General features: G+C 39.1%; 1 protein-coding gene across 2 annotated transcripts in view; it reads right to left on the bottom strand.

Moving 5' to 3' along the window:
- CDK19 (cyclin dependent kinase 19) overlaps positions 1-27,691 on the bottom strand; it is a 169,827-nt gene that overhangs the window by 17,960 nt on the left and 124,176 nt on the right. For both annotated transcript variants that reach the window (XM_027551209.1, XM_027551210.1), the window contains 2 exons: positions 7,216-7,273; positions 2,456-2,587 (listed from right to left, as the gene is read on the bottom strand). In XM_027551209.1, the coding sequence (XP_027407010.1) occupies positions 2,456-2,587; positions 7,216-7,273 (190 nt within the window). The remainder of the gene's footprint in view (positions 1-2,455; positions 2,588-7,215; positions 7,274-27,691) is intronic.

The raw sequence follows: 27,691 nt of genomic DNA, 5'->3' as shown, positions 1-27,691 counted from the left end.
TCCTGTTCTAAAGCACCAACTGTTGCTCCCAGCTAGCACTCCCCTTTTCTCTGTCTTAACTTTTGGCCCCTTCCTAGCCTCTGGTACCTTCTGAGATTGTCTAGATTTTATTGTTCTCAAGAGAGAGAACTAATACCAGAAGAAGCAACCATAATGGTAAATGTCTCAAAAATAAAGCCCCTCAGTGCACCCACTGGAATGGAAACAGAGTCAGGCTTATTTTAAGAACTGCTCTCTCCCAGTGGTCCCCAACCTTTTTGGCACCAGGGACCAGTTTTGTGGAATACGATTTTTCCATGGACCAGAGATGGGATAATCCAAGCGCATTACATTTATTATGCACTTTCTTTTTTAAATATAAATTTATTTTAATTGGAGGCTAATTACAATATTGTATTGGTTTTGCCATACATTGACATGAATCCACCATGGGTATACACATGCTCCCCATCCTGAACCCCCCTCCCTCCTCCCTCCCCATCCCATCCCTCTGGGTCATCCCAGTGCACCAGCTCCGAGCAGCCTGTATCATGCATCGAACCTGGACTGGCGATTTGTTTCACATATGATAATATACATGTTTCAATGCCATTCTCCCAAATCATCCCACCCTCACCCTCTCCCACAGAGTCCAAAAGACTGTTCTATACATCTGTGTCTCTTTTGCTGTCTCGCATACAGGGTTATCGTTACCATCTTTCTAAATTCCATATATATGTGTTATTATACTGTATTGGTGTTTTTCTTTCTGGCTTACTTTATTTCTAATCTAATGCCACCACTGATCTGACAGGAGGTACCAGTCCACGGCCCAGAGGTTGGGGACCCCTGCTCTATCCCTTCCATTTACTTTTCGTATCAAAAAAAAGTTCTCCCACCTTCACAGACAGCTGCCACTGCCCTTGGCTTGTAACGGTGACAGCCTCTGGTCAGGGGTCTTATTACTACAGGCTCAGCTGCCAGGGGATGGGTCTGAGGTCAGTCTCACATGCCTCTACTATCAAACACATATGGTTTTCCTTATGGTGCTGTGGCCACTCATAGCCTTTTTCACTAATTTAACAAAATCCTTCAGTAGTACTTATGAAGAATTAACAATATTCCACACTGTGCTAGTGTCTCAATCCCTAGACAAAGGAAGTATAAATGTGTCCTGGGTATCTAAGTTTTGTAGAAATCAGACCTCCTGATGAATGAGGACATTACCATATTTTAATTTTTGTTTCCGTTTCTACCCATGAAGAGGTTAATTATGAGTCTGATCTCTTCAAATGTGAGAACTTCCTTGATAACTCTTTGATAGTTCTTTTCAGATTTTTCATAAGCTTAACAGAGAAAGGATTGTGCTTGTCTATTTTTAATAATTTTATAATTTAAGTGTCTTTATCAAATAGAACTTGACCAAAGGAGCTAAATGCAGTCAAAATTAGTCTAATACAAGTAAACAGAATTCAAGAAATGGAAACTTTAAAGAAACACAGTGAGCAAAATGTAGGTACCTTACAGAACTAGGCCTTCACATTAATGGCCCCACTTCCTCCCTCCCTGTCTTCTCTTTTCACCTCTTTTAAAGCAGTACCTAGGTCTAAGGGCAGCTCTCTCTTCCCGACTCCCTCAGTTGGCAGCTGGGCCCTGTGAGGACACTACAGGGCCAGGCAGCGAAATCTCTGACGCCTCTGTTCTGAAGCAGACTTTAAATCCTACAGATTGTGTTTTTAACAGGTTTTCTTGTTCAGCGTTTACGCTTGGTGAGATGGCAAGATGCTGAGCACAGCTAGTCTACCCAGGTTCTATTTCCTACCTTAATGGAGAAACTGCCATTCTGATAACTATAATGGCAAGAGAAAAGGATTAGTCATATTGTTTCTTGCTTAGGAAAGGACTGACTGATTAACTTTTTCCCAAATAGCAGGGGCTCCCTCCAGTAACTACACTACTTCAGTTTTTCTGTTTTTCTTTTTGTGAAGAAAATTCTAAACCCCTCTCCAGTTCTTCTGATCAATAGTAGGTAGGCGCAAAACAAAATCTGCATTTTATCATTTCTAGGCAACATAACAAGATCAGACACTTGTATTCTCTGAAAGCAAATGCTTTCTTTTAGGCCCAAGAGGGAGGAGATACATGTATACTGATGGCTGATTCACACTGTTGCACAGCAGAAACCAACACAACATTGTAAAGCAATTACCCTCCAATTAAAAATAAATAATTAAAAAAAGAAAATGCTTTCTTTTAAAAAAAAAAGAATCATATTCTCCTAAACAGCTGAAAATCCAGAGCTACAAGAATATAAAATCTGGGCATATAGATGACAACAGGACTTTTACAAAGCCATACAAAGTGGCTTTTACAAAGCAGCTTTATTATGCCATTTAGTATTTATCATAAATGCAGTATCATACAATAATGATATAATACTTACCAATTACAAGTAAACCATTTCACACTAACTTACCAATGGCCTTTGTATAATGCCTTGCACCAAGCAAAAGTTCTGGAGCCCGATACCAGAAAGTCACAACTACAGGATCCAAGTCTGCTAGTGGCTTTAGAGGAGAATTGAATAATCTGGCAAAGCCCATGTCAGCTAAAAAATAAAATCAATTAATAAGAACTCAGTGTGGCATGCTATTATAACCATGATGACAATAGCCACTAACCTTACAAAGCAATCCTTTCCAACCCGTGGTCTGTACCAGCACCAGGTCTCCCCTTCTGAGGGAGATACTGTTATTGTGCCTATTTGACTGATGAAGAGACTAAGGATTTAGAGATACTCTGCCTTGTCCAAACTCACAGAATTAGTAAGTAGAGAGTCAGAATAAAAATCCAGGTCTGGTTCCAGATTCCTGGCTTTCAGAGACAGAATAATATTTATGTATGTTTTTAAAATAAAGTCTAAAAGTTTTCATGATTATGACTTCTATATGCCTATATATCTAAAATCTTGAGTCTATCTTAGTTCAACCTGTGCTGGAGTTGGCTTTTATGGACTCAGGAGAGCCGTTTTAAGTATCTTCCCAACACAGTGTTCAGTAATGTCATGTTTGTGGCTTGAAATTGGCTATGGTGGGAGTATTTACATCACAAAAAACAGTGCATGCTATAAACTGGGGTGACTTTTTTTCCCCCAGAGAGCCAGCTGTTGTATAGTTACCAGAACATCACATACATGTGTTCAAGAACATATATAGAATACATAAAAGAATTTGTTACAACTCAGCATTTAACAAAGCTCTATATCAAACCTAACTAATTTAAATATTAGAGGTCTACAAAAGTAGTAAAAAGATTATTACTACTGATATAATAATGTACTGGTTACTATCTAATTTTCTTAAGATTTCCTAAAGAATATATATCTATAAAGCATTTCAGAGCTTACAAATGATTTTCATATACATCATTTATCGCTTCATTTAATCCTTATAAGAATGCTGGTTTAATAAGTATTCTCCCCCTACCCCCACTTCTGTGATGAAGAATCTAAGGCCCAAAGCAGTTCCATGACTTGCCCAAAGTCACAGGGATAGGAAGTAAAAATGCCACTACTCAAGCAAAAACCATGTTATAATTTAGCAGCTATGTTCTTAACCATGGATCTGATATACAACAAATTATACATACGATAATTGCACGTCACAAAGGTAAAAAAAATCACAAATATAAGCCTCTATAATTTGAAGTAGGTGATACATACAGTATATTCTGATTGTATAATGGTCCCTCATGTATCATACAGTGCACAAGTAGTACATTAAAGTTGCAACTATAGAGTATCATTTAATCTAGAACCAATAGGCTATGATATGCATTAAACTTTTAATTTACAGTGATTTTATTTCTTTAGAGTTTGACTAATTTACAGAACTTTCTGAGAATGCTTTGGAGAACATAGGTCTTAAAAAATAAAGCTATCCAAGGATGCCTGTGCTGATGCCTACACTTTTTAAACCAAAATTCCCTATAGCAAACAAAAATAGTCAAAACCAGTCTACCAATATTACACCTACCTCAAAGCACTGCTTTATATATTGAATAGATGTTGACTGTTGTTGATGGCAAAGTAATATGATGGAATACTCTTCCCTCCATTGAAAAGCTCCTATTTTAAGTAAAGGCTAAAGCCAATATTTCTCCCCTTATACTCTACCTTCTTAGCTTTATGTAAGCCACATCAATTCACTGAAAAATGAAATCAAGCCCAGAGAAACAATACTCTTTAAAATAATTCCCATCTATTGTATGAACTTCAAAGGAGTTTCAAACCATTTTTCAAATGATTAGTAATTTAGACTAAATGTAACTAGCCTAAATGTTACTAACACCTATTTTCCTAAAGTTGGATATGAGTTAAATTATTCAGTTCAACAGAGGTAGTAAAATTGTGGTGTGGGTGCTGATTAGTATCAACAGAAAAGCAGCAGAAGGCAACGTCTACATTCAAGAAGCTTACATAAAGGTGAGATGACTTTTCATTCATAGAGTAGATAAAAAGGGTAAGTACTGTAAGACTAAAAGGAAAGTTGCTACTGGTTTCTATTAGACTCAAAGAGTCTTATTGCAGCAAGAGATTGTGTCTCCATGGTTTTATCTGGAACAATGTCTGATAAACATTTGCAGAAGTGGACTATATGGAAAGTGGAACGCGAGCTGGCTTCTGAAGGAGGAACCACTGTGAACAGTAAAGAAGGCAACGAGCATTTTAGGAAAGGCCCGCGGGTCCCGGTGCTGGGAGCGGAAGCCTCTGGTACAGGGAGGGCACGATGTGTTTTCAGTCAACTATGCTTTTTCTTTCAATCAAAAGAGAGCTATATTAAAGTGCTAAGCATAAATGTCAAAGCATTACTGTTTGAAAAAATAAGGTGCTAGTAAAACAAAATAGAAAATCAATTTAATCAACTAGGTTAACTGCAACTGTCCACCAGACCTTTAATACTAATTGTTGTTTACTTTTAACCCTGACTTTCTCTCTAATCTTGGGTAGAATTATAATCCTAAATTCTTAACAATAAGGCAACTAACTGGCCTGGCTAGAATGCAGAATTCATGTTGAGTAGCAGAGCTACTTGGGAGACTAAGGAGAAGACTGGGATAAATATGATGACAGCATTGGAGAGTATAAGATGAGGATGATGAATTTGGTTTGGAATTAATGGAATATAGGTTGCCACCAAGACATCCAAATAGAGAGTTAGAGTGAGAGAACAGAATTTGAGATCCAGATCTTAAAATCATTTTCATAAAACCCAAAATTTTAAGGCCATAACTTATCAATTACCTAAAGAAGTAACTGTAGAGGAAGGCCATGTCTCGAGCCAGTGCCTAGGGTGTCTTGAAACAGAAGGTTAGTAGGAATAAGAGATAAGAATGAATAAAATGCAGAAGTCACAGCAAAAGTAATAGAAAAACAGAATTATGTGATGTCACAGAGACCAAAATAAAGACACTCACACCACCAGACTAGCTAGAAGAACAAATGACAAGGCAGTAAAAAGGAAAACGGAGACTAAACACAGGCTACTGACGTGGTAAGATAAAGACCAGAGGTAGCCTTGTAGACAGCAGTTTCAATAGAGGAACAGAATTGATGTCAGGAAAAAAAAAATAATAACATAATAACAGATTAGGGTACGTGAAACTAATATGTAAATGATTTTAGAAGTAGAGGAACAAGGGGAAAAAAATTGAACAAATGGTAAAGAAAACAAAATGGATATGAGAAAATTTATGTTAAAATTGGATTATGAGTGTTTAAAGGTGAAGAGGAGAAACTTGAGAAGGAACGAACGGAAAAACTGTAATTAGAAGGACTAAAGTATAGCAGGAAGGTATTTAGAAGCTAGAAGGGCATGGGATAGGACTGAGGAGAAACAGACTGCTTCTGAGGCTGCTTCAAAGGCAGAGCTGTGCTGACAAAAGGTGGTCAGTCAGGTCATACCAGATAGCTTTGCTATCACTAGGCAGCAATGTTTTGTGAAAGAGACCCCAGACTTGGAATTCAAGTCCTTCCTTTGAAAGGCCGAGTAAGCTGCCCCCTCTGTAAATCCAGCTTTACTTATCTGCAGTACCTACCAGAGGGTGGCTGTGTAAAACAAATGAGATGGCATACCGAAGTGTCCATTTTAGTGTCCCCCACAGGAGGACCATCCTTTACTTCCCGAGTGACCAGCAAAAACTTGGTACTCGATAAAAGTGTGAGGGTGAAACAGAAACCAGTGAGGAAGGGTAGAAAGGGGATGAGAGGGAAAGAAAGCAGACACTCGGTTCTTAACATCAACAGAATTTTTTTATGATTCAATCTCAAACTCAGAGTAGAGGTTAAAGAAAGAAAAGTTGGTTTAGAACAGCTTCTTCAGGAATTGGGCTAGTGAATTAACGGAAGAAGCAGAAGACCAGGCAGCAGGGCGTGCTTGGTTGGGGCAGGACAGAATGAATTTGCAGCAGGCAAAGCTAGCACAATTCTGGATCATTTCTAGCACAATAAATTCTAATAGCAAAGAAAGCAGCTTGATAAAATTTACTCTAAAATCTTTCTTAAAAGCACTGAACACTGAATAAATGTAAGTTCTATTATAAAAAAATTTAGAATAAAGCATTTCTCAGCTTATTTTCTCCCCAAATATGTCACAAGTATAAATGATACCAGTTTCTTTTAGAACTTTCAAGGTTGCAGAGAAATTTTTAGTACAGAAACAAGACTTCTGCCAGTGCCTTAATCTAAGACTGGCAAGTGAGAGTCTATACACATATATATTCATTTGGAAAAGATATGTTGGTACCTGGCACAAGACATGCAGCAGGGAGAGGGGAGGGCAGGGAGGTGTCTGGGAGGATCTGTGTGTATAAATCAGGGTCAGGGTGGGAAGGATGGACTCCGGGAAACAACATTTGGTAAAGCTGAGACAAAAGTAAGATTCACGGGATTATGTTTAGAGTGACTGTAATAGTAGCATTACAGTAATAGTAGCAGAAACACATGCTTGGAGTATTGGATGGGAATGAATTTTTGCTTGCCTCAGCTTAGAATTATAGAACCTTATTTTGGGAATAAATCTGAGGGATTTTATAAACTACCTACATTTCCCAACATCTTGTCTATGAATATTATGAGGAATTAATTTTAAAATTCCTTAAATAAGAGTATTAAAAAGGGAAACCATCTTTGCAGTCACTTTAGTTTCTTAATAAGGTATTTTAGAAATAATTACCTACCTATTTTGACTCTCCCCCTCTCAGGACCTTCTCCCATTACTAGGATATTTGCTGGTTTCTAGAAATAAAAATAGAGCATTCAAATTACTATATTCTTTTGACATGCTCTAAAATGGAAAAAAGTTCTTATAATATGAAAATGTCACTTTTGGATTTTCATCAAAACTATAATTGAATAGCAAGTACCCTCTACATTAAGCATTTGACATACTTGAAGTTAGCACTAACTTTCCAAAAACATCCTTGCTGTAGAAACATCTTATTTTCAAAATTGTATCATACAAATAATCACAAAGGAATTAAAGCTATCATTTCTATTTACCCCTCAGAAGTAATGACTAGTAATAATTTTTAAACCTTTACAAATTATAAGCTGTTCTATTACTGCCCACAACAAAGGGCTTTTGTGGTTGAAAATTTTTATATAAATTCCCAGCCACAATAGATAATTACCTTCATTTAAATGAGTCAAGTGGAATATTTCTTGCTAAATAGTTCTAAACTACTGTAGGAAAACATGGTCAACATTCAACAGACTCCATTAAAATTCACATACCTTATAGTTCATGCAAAAGTGAAATTCCAAGTATAATCTCAAGAAGAAAGAAAATAAAAGTCAAGGCTAATACAGAGCCATATAAAGAAAAGGGTAGGCTGAAAATGTATCCGCCATCTTTTAAGACTTTTTTAAAAGTCATTCTTATTTGTAGACATTTGAGTAACATTTTAAAGGAGAAATTAACAGGATTTTGTGACTAGTTGAAGGCAGAGAGGCTTTTGGGCAAGTAAGCGTCCTCTGTAAATTCTCTGAAGAGAAAATTTATGATTCATTTATCCAATCAATGAATATATTTTTAGTATCTTCCAGGACAGTGAACCATGCTAAGAACTAAAGGGAAAAATAAAAGCACATGAAACCAAATTCCTAACTTCCAGATGTTCACTATATAAATAGAAATATCAGAAGCTTTGTGTAATACTAGAAGCTAATGCTAATTATGAATTATAAAGAAGACTGAGGTCTTGGGTTAGAGGTTAAACTAGATTACTTTTAAGATCTCTTCCAATCTGCTGGAAGTCTCAATGAAAACAATAAGCACTAAAAATAAAAATGAACAGGGAGGAAATGATTAGTTTCCATTGTTAAGGGAAATGTTTACTAAAGGTGGGGGGCAGGGGTGATGTCCATTGTCCAGATCCTAAAAAATGAGCAGGAGATAGCACAGTAGAGCACATGAAAGGTAATGATATAAGCTTGGGAGAAAGTAAGAAGTCTGACGAGAGAAAGCAGAGGACAAATGTCGTAGGCAGCAGAATGAACCTAGACCCTGCATTGTCTTAAACGCCAGGTGAAGTAATCTGATCTTTATATTACAGGTGGCGAGATTACACGAAGTATGAGTGAAAGTCGATTAGTCATGTCCGACTCTTTGTGACCCTATGGACTATACAGCCCATGGGATTCTCCAGGCCAGAGTCCTGGAGTGGGTAGCCTTTTCCTTCTCCAGGGGATCTTCCCAACCCAGGGACTGAACCAGGGTCTCCTGCATTGCAGACGGATTCTTTACCAGCTGAGCCACCAAGGAAGCACAGGAAAGGGGGAGGTGTCAGAACTGGGTATGGGTCATAAGGGCTCCACCCAAGGACTGCTCAGCGGAAATGAAGACGGAGTTATGGAGCTGAGGATCATTTTAAAGGAGAAATTAACAGGACTTACTGACTAGTTGAAGGCAGAAGACAAAGGGTGATAAAGATTTCACCAAGGTTTTGAGGTCATGTGACTGGAAGAATGGTGTCTTTGTGATAGGAAATTTATGAGAGGTACTGATTTGGGAGGGGGAACAAGAAAGAGAAGATGACACATGGAGTTGTGTCAGAGGCCTGGTCGCACTAGTCAGGACAGTGGAAATAGGAAGATTCAGATTTGAAGTTTATTGTCACTGGAGTGTGATAATTGAAGACATGAGACATGATTAGTTAGCAGAAAGAGAAAAACAGCATAAGACAAAAACCAAACCTTCAAAATAAGTCTGACAACTATTTATCAAAGCTCCATTATGTATAAAACACTATATTGCAGACTTTCGGGAAACAAAGAAAAATAAAACATGAAGCATTATCTTCAAAGAGCTTAATAGCTAGTAGGGAAAGAGAGATAACTTTTTAGAGTACAGGGCAGATTACAGAAAGTACCAAAACAGCAAAAGAAATTGCTGGGATTAGATGATTCTTCTCAGTGAATATCAGGGTAGTCTTTAGGAAGGAAATGACTTTAGATGAATTTAAGAATGACTAAGATTTTGATAAGCATAAACAAAAGAATGACTTTCAGGCTCAGAGAACCCAAAAGTTAAGAGCACAGTCACAAAGAAAACCCACAGACATAGCATGCTGAAGAGCCTATAAGTGGTATGATGTGACTAGAGCATAGAAAGCTCAGTGAAGAAATAAATGTCACATTAGAGAAACTACAATTTATTCTATAGGCTGAGCCGAGACAAGACACTGAGATAATCAGATCAATATTTAGGAAAAAAAAAATTCTGGTAGTATTATGAAGGATGAACTGGAAAAGACAGATGGACCACGAAGTAAAGACAGAAGCCAGTCGGAAGCGGACTACAACTGGGGAAAAGTTAACTTGTGACAACAGTCATGGGGGAACATATAAGAGCATTTCAAGGTAAAAGCTCAAGATTTGGCATTGCTTTTTTTGCACCACTTTCTCTACCCTCCATAGTCATTCGTTCAACAAATACTGACTGAGCATCTAGCAGTAATTTAGATCCTAGAGATATTATACTACACAAAACCAGGCAAAATCCTTAACCTCATGAGCTTATATTCCAGTGGGGAAAAAAGGATAATAACAAATATACAGTACATCAGTATTGATCAGTTCCGTGGAAAAATAATAAGGAGAATACAAGAGATTTCTGCATCTAGTTTTATGGCTGACTTCTGTCCATGGAATTCTCCAGCAAGAATACTAGAGTGGGTTGCCATTCCCTTCTCCAGAGGATCTTCCCAACCCAGGGATCAAACCTGGGTCTCCCACATTGCAGGTAGATTCTTTACCAACTGAGCTGCCAGGGAAGCCCACTCTTAATAATGCTCTTGTCTTAAAAGCTATTTTATATAACACTACTGTAGTTGATTCTTTTAGCAGTTTGTGTGCTATATCTTTTAATAGCCTTTTACTTTCAGCTTTTTTTGAAATCAACATAAGTCCAGTACTATAAAACAATAGTTAAAGACATACGCATTAGAAAGGCAGAAACAAAACTACTGTTATTTTCAGGTCATATAATTATCTACATAGAAAGCCCAAAGTATTTACAGACAAATTATTAGCAATAGTAAAAAAGTTTAACAGGAGATATGGCTACTTGAACAGTATGAACAAGTCAACTGTACTTCTATATGTCATGAAAAAAAAGGTAGGAGATACAGTTTTTCAAAAGCAGCATTTCTATAGCAAAAACAAAACAAAAACCTGTAAGATGCCTAGGAATAAATATATCAAATGATTTATACGATTTTTATATAGAACACCTTGAAACCTTATCTTAAATGACATTAAGAAGTTCTAAATAAATTAAGAGCTCATGTTTATACATAAGAAGACTCAATATAGTAAAGACATCAATTCTCCCCATACTTATCTATATATTCAATACAATTTCCATCAAAATTCCATCAGAGTTTCCTTGCGGGACTTGAAAGCCTGATTTTAAAATGTATGTGGAAGAGCAAACAGCTAAGAATAGCCAAGAGATTCACAAGGTATTAGAAGGAGGGGATGAAGAGAAGAATCTGGCTCATGATTTATTTTAAAGCTATCGTAATTAAAACATTATGGGACTGGTACAGAGATAGATAAGACTGATCAATGGGAGAGAATGGAGAACTGAGAGAATAAGAACCTCAGATCAGTGGCGAATGGAAGAATTAATCAATAAACAGTGCTGGCATAGCAAGTTATCCAAATGGGGAAAAAGTAAGTAAAACAAATCCTCACCTCATACCATATATACAGTAATTTCAGGAGGATTAAGAAATTAAATGTGAAAAACAAAACTTTAAAACTGAAGGAAGTAAAAACCTGGAGTATATCTTTCTGACCCTAAAGTAGGGAAGAATATCTTAAACAAGATACAAAGAATAACCATAAAAGGAAGGACTGATAAACTTGGCAATTAAAGCAACTTCCAATCACCAAAGATCAGGAAAATAAAAAGACAAACAGGCAGAACTATTTGCAACATGGATCAGCCACAAAGGTTTAGTATCCAGAATAAAGAACTTCTACAAATCAAGATGAAAAACAACATAAGGGAAAAATGGACAACATGTCTGCACAGGAATTTTAAAAAAGAAGAAAACAGTTTAACCACTAAGCATATGAAAAGATGCCACACTGTATCAATAATGGGGGAAATGCAAATGAAAATCCTATTGAGACACCATTTTATTATACCTAGCAGACTGGTTAACAATTAAGAACAGTTGAGTAGGAAATAGGTCAGGGGAAATTCCAGTATACTGCTGGTGGGAGAATAAACTGGTACAACTTCTTTGGAAAACAATTTGGCATCATCTTGCAAAACTGAACAATTGCATACCCTTCAACTGAGTAATTCCCTTTTTAGATACACTAAAGAATATCCATAGTGCATTTTGTAATCCTCAAAAAAGAAAAAAAAAATCTGGACACAACCCAAATTTCTAGCTAATAGGAAAATGGAGAAATTAAATGTGATAGAGTCACACAATGAATTTTAAAAATAGCAGTGAAAATCACTGAATTACAAATAAAGGTAAAAAATGTTCAGATCTTGGAAGCACTATGTTGAAGGGAAAAAAGCACATTTCAGAAGACTATATATAGCAGGATGCCATTTTCATAAAACTTAAAACCAAGCAAAGCTAAAAAATAGCTTAAAAATGTACTGTCTAGGCATATATACAAATGTGATAAACCTATTACTTTTGAAGGGGTGTATGATAGGTTCAAAATTCAGGATGTTTTGTTACTTCTTGGGAGGAAGCGGGACAGGATAAGGGGGAAAAGATAAAACAGAAACAAGCTATTGGTAATGTTCCAGTTACTGGGTTAAGTGATAGGCTCTCGACTGTTTCACCATGTAATAAGATACATACAAATCTGTCGAATATTCTTTTTGTGTTTATCACACACTAAGATAATACAGACAAAAAGTAAAGGAATAGGGATAAGGTACTGATGACAGTGGGTTAGAAGGGTGTTATTTTTAACATTACTTAAGCATTCTTTCGGAGAAGGCAATGGCACCCCACTCCAGCACTCTTGCCTGGAAAATCCCATGGATGGAGGAGCCTGGAAGGCTGCAGTCCATGGGGTCGCTGAGGGTCGGACACGACTGAGCGACTTCACTTTCACTTTTCACTTTCATGCATTGGAGAAGGAAATGGCAACCCACTCCAGTGTTCTGGGGTGGAGAACACCAGGGATGGGGAGAATCCCAGGGATGGGAGAGCCTGGTGGGCTGCTGTCTATGGGGTCACGCAGAGTCGGACACGACTGAAGTGACTTAGCAAGCATTCTTTTAAATTACTTAGACAATACTTCCATGAGAAGGTCATATTTGGGATAAGACCTGACAGAAGTGCAGTAATAAGGGAAGAGCAGTTCAATGCCTGAAGACGGGTGAACTGCAGACACACCAGGGAGGACAGTGGGTACTGGGCAGAATAGAGTGATACGGCACTGATGATTCTAAACAGAAGGAAGCCCGAGGGAGGGCTGGGCTGCTCTTTCCAATGGTTCTGCTTTGGAACAAGTCATTTCGGTACCAGAACTGGATAGGTTCTTGACCACGTCTGGCCTGTGCTCTGAAAGTTATGAGGGCTGCAGTAAGATTACCAGTAGGCCAAGGTCATGGTTGTTTGGAGCAGTCAGGAAAAACACTGGTGAGCTGGCAGGCTGGCTAACTGGAGAAAAAGCAAAAGGGTCAATGTGGTTGGAGTCCATGTGAGAAGAGCAGCAGAGAAGGGGTAAGGCAAAGGTTAGAGGGAGCTGCCCATCACAATGTGGGGACGTGGAAAGACTAGGTTTTACATAACTAGAATAAGCATCATTTTGTTATCTGTCTTATCCATAATTTTTACAAATTGCATGATTTATTATGTGTGTGTGTAAAGAGCAATATTGCATAGGAACCTGGAATGTTAGGTCCATGAATCAAGGCAAATTGGAACTGGTCAAACAGGAGATGGCAAGAGTGATGTCGACATTTTAGGAATCAGCGAACTAAAAACTGGAATGGATGAATTTAACTCAGATGCCCATTATATCTACTACTGTGGGCAAGAATCCCTTAGAAGAAATGAAGTAGCCATCATAGTCAACAAGAGTCCAAAGCAAAGTACTTGGCTGCAGTCTCGAAAACGACAGAATGATCTCTGTTCATTTCCAAGGCAAACCATTCGATATCACAGTAATCCAAGTCTATGCCCCGACCAGTAACGCAGAAGAAGCTGAAGTTGAACAGTTCTATTAAGACCTACAAGACCTTCTAGAACACCAAAAAAAGATGTCCTAGGGGACTGGAATGCAAAAGTAGGAAGTCAAGAAACATCTGGAGTAACAGGCAAATTTGGTCTTGGAATACAGAATGAAGCAGGGCAAAGGCTAATAAGAGTTTTGCCAAGAGAACGGGTCATAGCAAACACTCTCTTCCAACAACATAAGAGAAGACTCCTCACATGGACATCACCAGATGGTCAATACCGAAATCAGACTGATTACATTCTTTGCAGCCAAAGATGGAGAAGCTCTATAGTCAGCAAAAACAAGATTTGGAGCTGACTGTGGCTCAGATCATGAACTCCTTATTGCTAAATTCAGACTTAAATAGTCAAAACTGTGGTTTTTCCAATAGTCATGTATGGATGTGAGAGTCAGACTATAAAGCAAGCTGAGTGCCAAAGAATTGATGCTTTTGAACTGTGGTGTTGGAGGACTCTTAAAGAGTCATTTGGACTGCAAGGAGATACAACCAGTCCATCCTAAAGGAAATCAGTCCTAAATATTCATTTGAAGGACTGATGCTGAAACTAACGCCAATACTTTGGCCATATGATGTGAAGAGTTGAATCATTTGAAAAGACCCTAATGCTGGGAAGGATTGAAGGTGGGAGGAGAGGGACAACAGAGGATGAGATGGTGGATGGCATCACCGACTCAATGGACATGAGTCTGAGTAAACTCCAGGAGTTGGCGATGGACAGAGAGGCCTGGCATGCTGCAGTCTATGGGGTTGTAAAGAGTCAGACATGACTGAACAACTGAACTGAATTGAAGAAAGTAGGGAAAACCACTAGACCAAGTATGACCTAAATCAAATCCCTTAAAATTATACAGTGTAAGTAAGAAATAGATTCCAGGGATTAGATCTGATAGACAGAGTGCCTGAAGAACTATGGATGGAGGTTCGTGACACTGTACAGGAGACAGGGATCAAGACCATCCCCAAGAAAAAGAAATGCAAAAAAGCAAAATGGCTGTCTGAGGAGGCCTTACAAATAGCTGTGAAAAGAAGAGAAGCAAAAAGCAAAGGAGAAAAAGAAAGATGTACCCATCTGAAATGCAGAGTTCCAAAGAACAGCAAGGAGAGATAAGAAAGCATTCCTCAGAGATCAGTACAAAGAAATAGAGGAAAACAACAGAGAGCTCTTCAAGAAAATTAGAGATACCAAGGGAACATTTCATGCAGAGATGGGCACAATAAAGGACAGAAATGGTATGGATCTAACAGAAGCAGAAGATATTAAGAAGAGGTAGCAAGAATACACAGAAGAACTATACAAAAAAGATCTTCATGACCCAGATAATCTCGATGGTGTGATCACTAACCTAGAGCCAGACATCCCAGAACGCAAAGTCAAGTGGGCCTTAGAAGCATCACTATGAACAAAGCTAGTGGAGGTGATGGAATTCCAGTTGAGCTATTCCAAATCCTGAAAGATGATGCTGTGAAAGTGCTGCACTCAACATGCCAGCAAATTTGGAAAACTCATGGCCACAGGACTGGTCAGTTTTCATTCCAATCCCAAAGAAAGGCAATGCCAAAATAAAGGCTCAAACCACCACACAATCTCACTCATCTCAAACACTAATAGAGTAATGCTCAAAATTCTCCAAGCTAGGCTTCAACAGTATGTGAACCGTGAGCTTCCAGATGTTCAAGCTGGTTTTAGAAAAGGCAGAGGAACCAGAGATCAAATTGCCAACATCCACTGGATCATAGAAAAAGCAAGAGCGTTCCAGAAAAACATCTACTTCTGCTTTATTATGCCAAAGCCTTTGACTGTGTGATCACAATAAACTGTGGATAATTCTGAAAGAGACGGGTATACCAGACCCCCTGACCCGCCTCCTGAGAAACCTGTATGCAGGTCAGGAAGCAACAGTTCGAACTGGACATGGAACAACAGACAGGTTCCAAAAAGGAAAAGGAGTATATCAAGGCTGTATATTGTCACCCTGCTTATTTAACTTCTATGCAGAGTACATCATGAGAAACGCTGGGCTGGAAGAAGTACAAGCTGGAATCAAGATTGCTGGGAGAAATATCAATAACCTCAGATATGCAGATGACACCACCCTATGGCAGAAAGTGAAGAGGAACTCAAAAGCCTCTTGATGAAAGTGAAAGCGGAGAGTGAAAAAGTTGGCTTAAAGCTCAACACTCAGAAAACGAAGATCATGGCATCTGGTCCCATCATTTCATGGGAAATAGATAGAGAAACAGTGGAAACAGTGTCACACTTTATTTTTCTGGACACCAAAATCACTGCAGATGGTGACTGCAGCCATGAAATTAGAAGACACTTACTCCTTGGAAGGAAAGTTATGACCAACCTAGATAGCATATTCAAAAGCAGAGACATTACTTTGCTAACAAAGGTCCGTCTAGTCAAGACTATGGTTTTTCCAGTGGTCATGTATGGATGTGAGAGTTGGACTGTGAAGAAAGCTGAGTGCCGAAGAATTGATGCTTTTGAACTGTGCTGCTGGAGAAGCCTTTTGAGAATCTCTTAGACTGCAAGGAAATCCAACCAGTCCATCCTAAAGGAAATCAACCCTGAACATTCATTGGAAGGACTGATGCTGAAGCTGAAACTCCAATACTTTGGCCACTCGATGCGACGAACTGACTCATTTGAAAAGACCCTGATTCTGGGAAAGATCGAAGGCAGGAGGAGAAGGGGACGACAGAGGATGTGATAGTTGGCTGGCATCACCGACTCAATGGACATGAGTATGAGTAAACTCTGGGAGTTGGTGATGGACAGGGAAGCCTGGCGTGCTGCAGTCCATGGGGTTGCAAAGAGTCAGACGCAACTGAGCGCCTGAACTGAACTGATATATGTGTGTCCTGTTCAATCTCTGATGGCAGGGTTTGGAGAGATTTTTATTTTCTACTATATTATATATTTCCATAATGTTTGACTTTATATGTTTTGGTATTGTTTGTAATTAGAGAAGCAGTATTTTTAATAAGAAAAAAAAATAATGCTGAGAGGAATAAAGGGTAGAAGAACAAGAGCCAATAAAAGAACTAGTGAAGGAGCATCCAAGGTAAGAAAACAAAGGTAGCATAGGCTTCTAGAAGCTAAGAGCTTAAAAAGGAAAAGATGGTCTTCAGGAACAGCAGAATGCAAGCTGAGAAGAGGCAACTTAGAGACAATCAGAAGGTCATTGGTGACTTAGAAAAAATAATTTCTGTGCATTTACAGAAGGTAGCTGCAGTAAATGAGACCCAAATAAGCGGGAAACAGGCAAAGGCAAATTTAGGTTTGGTGTTTTTTTTTTTTTGCCATGCTCTGTGGCATGCAGGACCTTAGTTCCCTAACCAGGGATTGAATCTGGGCCCTCAGTAGTGAAAGTGTGGAATGCCCAGTAAAGGGAGATTTAGAGTACATTTTTCAAGGCCTTAGTGAGAATGGCAATCTCTGGGATATAACAGTTTTTAAAATTGTAAAAGTATCAAGTATTTATGTACCATTTGTTACAAAGTATGTGACAAAGGAACAAAAATTGTTTCACATAAGAAATGAAAATGGCGATCCAGTGGTTAAGACTAGGCACTGCAGGGGACATAGGTTCAATTCCTCATGAGAGAACTAAGACCCCACACCACATGCCCTGCGGTGCAGTCAAAAAAAAAAAAAAGACGAAATGAAAGTAGATTATGAGCTGCTGAATGGGAGAAAACCAGGAAGCCAGTCTTGATCACTGTTAGCTAACTCTGGTTAGTTCTGTAGTTGTGCTATACGGAAACAGGGAATACGAACAGGAGCAGCACAGTGGAATGAGGATAAGGAGAGAGAGACAAGGATCTAGCGAGTTCTGAAGTCAGTAGAGAATGATTTTGACACGTCTGTTGGAAGCCCAGGGAAGCTGTGAGTGTGGGATCTCCATGTAGATAGAGCCTGAGATGAGGGCAGAAGTGGTGACATGGTTTGGGAGAGCAGTGACTGTCAGCTCTTTTGTACAGGCTGAGAAAGAAACCCAGAGTTTGGGCAGTATCCACAGAGAAGGGTTCCTGTAGTCAAGTTAAAATCTGGAATCGCAGAGGGAATCATTTTGAAATGCACACCTCTTAACTGGGATTAACTATCCCCTTCAGAATAGGTAAATAATTGTTAAGGTCATAAGATATTTGATGTTTGAAAATAACAACAAAATAATGTGATCACCCATGAAAATGCATTTAACCTAGGGAACTATCTTCAATATCCTGTCATAAATCATAATGGAACAGAAAACAAAAATAAGATGCTTTTAACTTTTCAAAGCATTTTCACATCAATTTCCCTGGTTTTTTTTTTTTAGGAGAATTACTCAAGAAATACAGGGCTGGGGGCACGTCTCGGAACAACTCCATCTAACCCTCAAGATTCCACACTCAGGTGTGTTTACAGATATTATGCTGAATTTTCAAAAGACTAACTTTGACAGTGATTAATTAACTGAAGGTATATGCTATTAAAAAAAAAACAAAGGAAACTGCAGCTCATGCACACACCCCCACACATAAACCTGAAAGAATGGAAAGAGGATACCAAAACGGTCCTGACCTAGTTACATTCCAATTAACACAGACGATGCTGTACTAAAACCCCTCTTCTTACTGTGAACACAAAATGCCAGCTGTGAAAGAAAGTGATACTGCTGGGTTTGCACACTTTAGTTACCATAGAAACAGTAAAAATGGCAGGAGTTGGAAACCTCGTATTTAACTTATCAGCAATAAAATTGGATAGACAAATCAAGGCTGCAGGGTTCATTTTAGTTAAATTGTATTTAAGAGGCAAAAGTCAGGGAAATAATGAGATAAACCATATGATTACTCAGAAATTTTTCTTGAAATATCTGCATTTTACAAGAATTTAGTTAATTGTTGAATGTACATTCATGATGTTTTACGTGTATCTTAGGTTTTTTCCTTTTATAGAATCAATTGTTTTTCACAGGGTTAAGTTTATTTCAGTTAATTGGCACATCATGAATAGAACAGCCTAACAATATACAATTTATCCTATTAATTTGCTTTACATTCCCTACCCCAGGACATTTGGAACAAAAATAAGAAACCCACAAGATGACTCTCATCAGTACCAATAAAGAAGACAGAAAAACACAAACACAATTGTCTACAATCCTGAATGACAGGAAAAACCAATCAGATATCAATCAGACTAGTTTCTGAACAATGAACAGTGCTAGCCTAATATTAGTGGCTACAACTATTCTTTTCTTTAAATACAGAAGTGGCGCGACTCTCGTCACATCTGATACAGAAGTACGTTCCCAGGAGAAAATCCTCAGTTTATGTTCCTTTGTTTACACTGTTCTCCATTGTTCACCTTGAACAAACAAGATTCTGTGTTGCAACAAACAGGGCAAAAAAATGCTTTTTTTCTGAAATACAACACTCAATTGCTAGTAGCATCAGTCTTATCATACATTTACCCTTTAAAATAACTTGATAGTAATTGTTTTAAAAATATAGAGTATCTGATTATTGTGACTGCAACCTCCTAAAAAGCAGGGAAGATATTTCTGTCACCACTTTATGTATCTGTTGATTTGCTGGATGAATGAACAAATAAATGAATGAGTGAAAACTGCCAATGGTCAGTAATCATGGTCCTTTGATAGGCAAGTTCTACATTTTAAAGGAAACTGTAAGAAACTAGAATTAACACTTACCCTGAAATATGCCAAGCTCACTTCTGAACACACTTTTTAAGTCCTAATTTTACTTTATTCCAGGGTTTCAATAATCACTCATGGCCAATGATTCCAAAATCTATTCCTCTGAGTCCCTATATATCTAGAGATATGTCAGCTGTATGCTGGTCATCTCCACAACCATCTCAGATTCAACATGTTCAAACTGAATTTTCCCTACCTCTCTGATGGTATCCCCTTCTCAGTCACTCAGTCAACAAAAACAGAAGTCTGAGCACCTGTCCTTTATTCCTCAAATCTTATCAGTCCTCAGGTTTGATTATCTTACCTCCTAAAGATTTATCTACTATCTCCTCCTCTCTGGGCTTCCCTGGTGGCTCAGTGGTAAAGAATCCACCTGCAACGCAGGAGATGTAGGTTAGATCCCTGGGTCAGGAAGATCCCCTTGGGAAGCAAATGACAACCTGCTCCAGTATTCTTGTCTGGAAAATCCCATGGACAGAGGAACCTGGTAGGCTACAGTCCGTGGGGTTGCAAAGAGCTGGACAGGACTGAGCACACACACATGATCTATTATTAGCATCCCCAATCTGCCTGCAATACAGGAGACCTAGATTCGATCCCTGGGTTGGGAAGATCCCTTAGAGAAGGAAATGGCAACCCACTCCAGTATTCTTGCCTGGGAAATCCCATGGTCAGAGTGGCCTTCAGTCCATGGGGTAGCAAAGAGTCAGACACGAGTTAATGACTAAACCACCACATCTGTCCTTCATGCACTTACTTCTCTTCTCTATCGGTGGTAAAGAACCTGCCTGCTAAAACAGGAGACACAGGTTCAATCCCTGATCTGGGAAGACTCCACATGCCCCAGAGCAACTAAGCCTGTGCACCATAACCACTGGGGCTGTGCTCTAGAGCCCAGGAACCACAACTACTGAAGCCCCAGCATCTAGAACCTGGGTGTGCATGCGTGCGTGCTGAGTTGCTTCAGTTGTGTCTGACTCTTTGTGACTCCATGAACTGTAGCCCGCCATGCTCCTCTGTCCATGGGATTCTCCAGGCAAGAATACTGGAGTGGGTTGCCATGCCCTCCTCCAGGGGATCTTCCTGACCCCTTCCTGGCAGGTGGGCTCTTGACCACTAACGCTACCTATGTAGCCCCCTAGGGCCCATGCTCCACAACAAAAGACGCCACTGCGATGAGAAGCCTGCAGATGGCAACTAGAAAGTAGTTTCTCTCCCCCAAGTTAGAGAAAAGCCCGTGCAGCAATGAAAACCCAGCACAGCCTAAAAAAAAAAAATTTTTAAGTCTACTGTAATCTGGTGCCCACTTCTCCTTCCTCCTCTTTCACTACTTCTTGTTTTGCACCAGTAATATTAAAGTGCTCCCAGTTTCTTACCCCTGGAGAAGGAAATGGCAACCCACCCCAGTCTTCTTACCTGGAAAATCCCATGGATGGAGAAGCTTGGCGGGCCCCAGTCCATGGGGTCACAAAGAGTCAGACACGACTGAGTGACTAACAGTTTCTTACCCCATGCCCTTATTCATGCTGTCCCCTCTGCCTGGAATGCTCTCCCCACCCACGGCCCCCCAGTTCATTCTTATAAATTTCTCCTCATCGTTTCAGATTCAGCTCAGTGTGAGTCCTCCAGGAGAGCCCCTGGTTATGTATTCTTTTGTGCTCTCAGCATCTTGTACATAGCTGATCCCTGAATATACCTTATAATTTCTTTTTTAAAAGAAATTTCCTTTATGACTATCCATTTATGTGTATCTCCCCCTACCCCCATGCATTCATTAGGAAAGGGACTGTATTTCATCTGTGCCTGTAGTCTCAGTGCCCAGCCTACTGTCTGGAACACCTTAGAAGGATGAAATGTGTTTATAAAGCAAATACTCTAAATCTAAAAACCGGTACTTCTCCCACAGAAATCCAGGAAAATGGCATTAGGTTCCATAATTCTGTAAGTGTCATACTTTCAGTGTATTGTGGGTTAAATAGGCCTTTGTATTCAAGAGAACCTAACCACAATTTAAAGTGCCACTTCTAAGCAAAAATTCCTTCCCAGTTAGAAACTATGTATTTATAACAAGATGCAGGCGGTCTTAAAATGGGAGCAGTCTATAATATTAAATGCTATGATTAATTTCATTTTACTTTAAAATGGTCTAGAGGTAACGGGCATCCTTGTTAATTAAACCTTGGTATTCATGGTAAACAGCTGCCAACCCAGCACTGCAAGACAGTGAACAATGCACTTCTTTGTCTTTGCCTTTTAGGAGTGGTCACAGGCCTGAACAGCAGAGATAAGGTTTTCTTTTCTCTAACAAGAACCAATAAAAAGCAGCCTTTATAAAAAGCTTAATGCAAGACAAACACATGTATCCAGAAGGCTATTTACCTAAGTAACTTCAAGGTCACCAACAGTGTATAATCAAGATATATTCCACATTGACAGCAAGGCCAGGAAATAAAGCCACAAAGACATTCAGATGCTATCCTATTTATTAACTACTACAATCCATCTGCAGAGAAGCAACACTGGTAGAAAGTAGTTTTCTTTTTACATTTGTGACATTCATATTCAAATCAAAGAATTCAGTCTTATTACCTTGAGAAATTAAGAATGTCAGAGGTAGAAATTAAGAAGCTGAGCCCTCTCAGTTTACTCATGAAGAAATGCAAAGAAAACAAACAAACAAACAACACCTCCAACCTCAACTAAGTTCACGGTCCACACAGTGGCAGACCCAGGATTAGAACCCAAGTCTCTCAGTGGTGCGCTCTAGGCCAAGCTTATGAGAACAAAAGCACACGTGGCAAATGAACAATACTTAATTGGCTTGCAGCGCTCACCAAGAAAAGACTTCTACTCTGATGGTACTTAGGTAAAAATATAATCACACAAAATAACCATCATAAGTAATCTCCTAGTGAAATGAACCATCAGTCCTTAAATGTAAGATCCCCTCTTGATGAAGATACTGCCATTCCCAACAAGGGATCGGAATCATCCTGTATGTGTGTGTGTGTCAGTCACTCAGTTGTGTCCGACTCTTTCGAAACTCATGGACTATAACCCGCCAGGCTTCTCAGACCAGGGAATTCTCCAGGTAAGAGTACTGGAGTGGGTTGCCATTCCCTTCTCCAGGGGATCTTCCCAACTCAAGAATCAAAGCCAGGTCTTCTGCACTGCAGGTGGATTCTTTACCATCTGAGCCCCCAGGGAAGCCCTGAATCATCCTACAGTGCTGCTCAAATAGAATGTCAGTGGTGGGCAGGGGCTTTTGCACATGCCACACAACCACTCAACTCCTACCTCATCCTTTCCAGCTCAGCTCAAACACCAGTTTCAAAGAAGACTTTCTGACCTCCTGGATTAGGTCAGTTCACACCTTAAATCCTCTCAAAGCACTTTGATCTTTTCCTTTATTGAACTTACCACAGGTTTTTTTCAAATTATCATATATTTAGTCATGTGACTGTTTAATGTCTATTTCCCTCCTAGTCTAAAATCAGGTTTAGGAACCTTTCTTGTTCATTTTGCACACCACTGTATTCCCCACATCTACAACACAAGGACCAAAACAAATACTTGTGAGAGTTGCATGGTAGGTAGCAAGAATGAATAAATTAATGATCCTTGTTCTTCGCTCTTCCTCACAGATCAGAAGGTGAAGATGCCCTTTGCATGGGGCAGTTCTGACAGCAGCTGTTGAACCCTTGCTCTGGATGAAACACCCCAAATGAGCCGTGATATTGCCTGCGGTGGGCAGAATGGTGGCCTGCCCTCACCCCCAAAGATGTCCACGTCTTAATTCCAGAAGCCTGTAACTATGTTATATCACATGGCAAAAGGGAATTAAGGTAGCAAATAGAATAAGGTTGCTCAGGTGAGCCCAATGGAATCACAATAATCCTTAAATGTGGAAAGCAGGGAAGAATCAGCATCAGAGTGAAGCAATGAAAAGGACTCGACCAGCCATTGCTGGTTTCAAAGCTAAAAGGCAGTAAACCAAGATCAAAGAATGCAGGTGATCTCAAGAAGACAGGAAAGGCAAGAAAGCAGATTCTTCCCTAGGGTCTCCACAAAGAAACAAAGCCTTGCCAACACCTTGATTATTAGTTCAGTGAGACCCATTTTGGATTTCTTAACTCTAAGAAACTTTGTGTGTCTTAAGCCACTAAATTTGTGGCAATTTGTTACAGCAGTAATAGGAAACTAATGCACTGAGTTTAATTTTATTTGGAAGCATAGTCTCAGTTGCCTCTCAAGAGTCTAGTCTTGACCAAAGTCAAGATCTGAAGGCTTGGAAGTGACCTACCTAATGAGAGCATCTGTATCTGTTCAATCCATAATATCAGGTGCAAATAGCTCTTAATAATGTTTATTGTGCTGTATTAAACTAAAACCTTTAGTTTACTTTGGTCTTTGAGAGCTACCCTGAATTTGCCACCGACTTAAAAGGTAAATGTCATTTGCTAACCCCTGTTGTTCCCACCCACTATTGGGTCTTTAAATCTTTCACAGCTAAATGATCAGGCCCTTCTTTGGTATCTGCATGCGTGTGTGCTAAGTCACTTCAGTTGTGTCCAATCCCTTGCAACTCTGTGGATTGCAGCCTGTCAGGTTCCTCTGTCCAGGGGATTCTCCAGGCAAGAATACTGGAGTGGGTTGCCATGCACTCCTCCAGGGGATCGTCTGGACCCAGGGATTGAACCTACATCTCTTACAATCCAGCCAGAGAAAGCAATGGCAACCCACTCCAGTACTCTTGCCTGGAAAATCCCATGGACAGAGGAACCTGGTAGGCTGCAGTCCATGGGTTGCTAAGAGTTGGATACGACTGAGTGATTTCACTTTTACTTTTCACTTTCATGCACTGGAGAAGGAAATGGCAACCCACTCCAGTGTTCTTGCCTGGAGAATCCCAGGGACAGGGGAGCCTGGTGGGCTGCCATCTCTGGGGTCGCACAGAGTCGGACACGACTGCAGTGACTTAGCATAGCATACAATCCAGCAGTTCCATTCCTAGGTATTTTTTCAGAAAAAAACAAAAACAGTAATTCAGAAAGATATCAGCACCCCTATGTTCAGTGCAGCATTATTTATAATAGCCAAGATATAGAAGCAACCTAAGTGTCCACTGATACACGGATAAAGAAGATGTGGTGTACACATGCACAAACCATGGAATATTACTCAAGTCACAAAAAAGAATAAAATCTTGCATTTCCAACAATATCAGTGAACCTGGAAGGTATTATGCTAAGTGAAGTAAATCAAAGACAAATACAAAATGATTTCATTTATATATGGAACATGAAAAGCAAAACAAATGAACAAACATAACAAAACAGAAACAAACTCCGAGACACAGAGAACAAATGGGTGGCTTCCAGAGGGGGGGGTGGGAGGGGATGAGTGAAATAGGTGAGGGAGATTAAGAGGCACAAACTTCCAGTCACAAAACAAATAAGTCATGGGAATGAAAGTAAATCATGGGGAATACAGTCAACATTTTATAATAACTTTGTATGGTGACTTTGGTCTTTGAAAACTGCCCTAAATTTGCTATTGACTTATTGTGATCATTTTGTGATGTATAGAAATATCAAATCATTATGTTGTGTACCTAGAACCAATGGAGTGTTGCAAGCCAATTATACTTCAATAAAAAAATAATAAAAAAAAGAATGCCCGTGGCAGTATATATATTTGTCCTAATTCATCAATTTGTAATTAAAATGGGTGCATTTTATTGTATACAAATTCTACTTCAATAAAATTAATAAAACAGTATGCCTGAATTAATTCTTCAGTTTTAAACATAGGACTCAAAGTACTGCGGCTCCTTCTGTATGCCCTGGTTCCTCACCAGTTTCTGCCATGGCCGTCACTGTGGAAGATATCTTGACTATATACCCTTTTAGGGACTATGAAGTTAACTTGGCAAATAACCTTCTATATTATGTGTTTGTGAGTGTAGGCAATAAAACTATACTGAACTCAGCCATCATCAAAAGAATCTTGACCCTGAGCTGAAGCTCAAGAGGTCTTACAGGCCACTGAGAGTCAAACCATGTCCCCTTTGAAGCTGACCTTCTAAGAAGTGTGATTCTTAGTATGTATCACCTGCCTGTGCAACAGATGGTAGAGCATTACGCTCTCACTCAAACCGACAGATGTACGGGACTCTGCTGGAAACTCCAGTGACTAGGCTATGGGTGTGGATGATGGAAAAACTGACATGCCAAAATGAATTGCAGCCCCACATCTAGAAAGCACTTCAATAATCTCTTCTTACATTTGTGAAATATGTGTGGCAGGATCCAGAGTATTGTAAGAAACATTCCCTTACCTATCTTCACAAGGGCTGTACAGAGGGAGCAGTACAGGAGTCACCGCACACAGATGGCGTCACCACAGTCAAAGGCCTTCAGACTGCCGTCAGGAGCAGCTGAGCCACTGACCGTGGAGGACTAGCTCTAAGGAATCAAAGGTCACCCACAAAAGCCCTAGTGTGAATCTTCAGTGTGACAAGATCTGTGACTATCCAGAATCACCTAAAATTACAGGTTAGAATAAACAGGCCACATTTAACTTTTTTCATTGTTAGCTCTGCATTCTGAAAGAAATTAGGGTGATTAAATCATATTAAAATAAATACTACTTTCTGTCACAATTCTTAATAAATCAAATGAAAAATAATAGTCATTTGATTAACATGGAATTGTTTGAATGAAAAGTTATGTGAAACACTAACTTTGATCTCATTTAAGCAAGTTTCTTGTATTCTTAAATACAAGACTTGGCAAAAAATATTAGCAATATTTAAATATAAACCAGATGAAACATGGCCTACCTTTTTTTTTAAATACCAAGAAGCATGTTTCACATATTTATAGTAGGGCTCTACTCTGTAAACCAGAAGGGACTAGGAAGAGCATCAGGCTAAAGGAATTCCAGAGAAGAAAGCAGTTAAAAGCAAGGGCAATACTGGATTGCTGATGATATTCAGAAGAATGTACGGAAGAAGCTTCTTCAGAAAATCAGGAATTCAGGAACTCTAGAGCTAACACTACAGACTCAACAGCCATGTAAAGCACCTATCACTGCCATTTCACAAATGAATAAACTAAGGCTTGAGGAGCAAGATTAACCATCTTAGAAATAATTTTTTTTTTAAATCTAGGATCTCAAAGCTCCCATACCATAAGACCAAAGCTAAAACTCTAAAACATTATCAAAATGCCTACAAAATGCTGAAATGATGGCTACAGTAAGATTTTAAGGGTTTCTTTGGAGTATAAACATTTCCCTTATCGGGCCCTGTTTAGCATAGGCAAAATTAAAGACTTTGATGCATCTCCTTGTCACACAAGATACAAGGAGAAGCTGTGAGGCACAGAGAGATTTTCTAGACAGTTCTCCAACAACCAAGCATTTAATACTTTAATCAAACTTTCACAAAGAAGAACAGCACAGCACTTTTTTTCCAGTTGAGTAGAAAACAGAAAGACATCTTTGATTTCATATATAGCACTTTCCTGTAATGATGTTCCTAAAGAGTCTTCAAATGCTCTTTTTGGCTAAAGGACTATATTTCACGCTGTCCTTTTACTGCTTGTCAGCTAGTTGGTAGAACTCAACAGCATGAACAACCTTGGAAAACAATGTTTTTGTCATCATTTAAGTTTTTCCTTGCATTTTTGCTATTGCTTTACATAAATGAGTGAAAAACAAACATAATAATAGGTACTAATATTAGTGATAAGAATATGCCTCAGACTGCATAACAAAGAAAGAACCTCTCAGTATGTTCAAAGTGAAAACTCCTGGATCTCAGTTGCACACACCCTCTAGGTTTACGTGGATTAAACTTGTGATCTAATAGCAGGGTGGGGAAAGAGTGATGGGAGAGGCGAGGAGGGCAAAAGTAAGGAATATATACCAAATTCTGCAAGTAAATCACTGAAGAATGGAAGAGGGAAGGAATAATTGGTACTTTATAATGTTTCACTACTCTTTAGAACTAGAACTATCCTGAAATTCTAACTACGCAAGTAGCTTTTATACATGGAAGAGGCTGTATATGAAAGGAGGGGACTTTTTGCATTTTCTTTACTGTATTTTAACTAAATAAAAAGGACAATAACAGGATCCAAACATCATTTAAAAGCCTCTCAGAGCTACGGTAGGCAGCTTCAGACATAGTTTCCAATCATC

Source organism: Bos indicus x Bos taurus, chromosome 9, assembly GCF_003369695.1.
Source record: "Bos indicus x Bos taurus breed Angus x Brahman F1 hybrid chromosome 9, Bos_hybrid_MaternalHap_v2.0, whole genome shotgun sequence".
In the NCBI taxonomy this organism is placed as follows: domain Eukaryota; kingdom Metazoa; phylum Chordata; class Mammalia; order Artiodactyla; family Bovidae; genus Bos; species Bos indicus x Bos taurus.
This window is presented reverse-complemented; position numbering and strand designations above follow the sequence as displayed.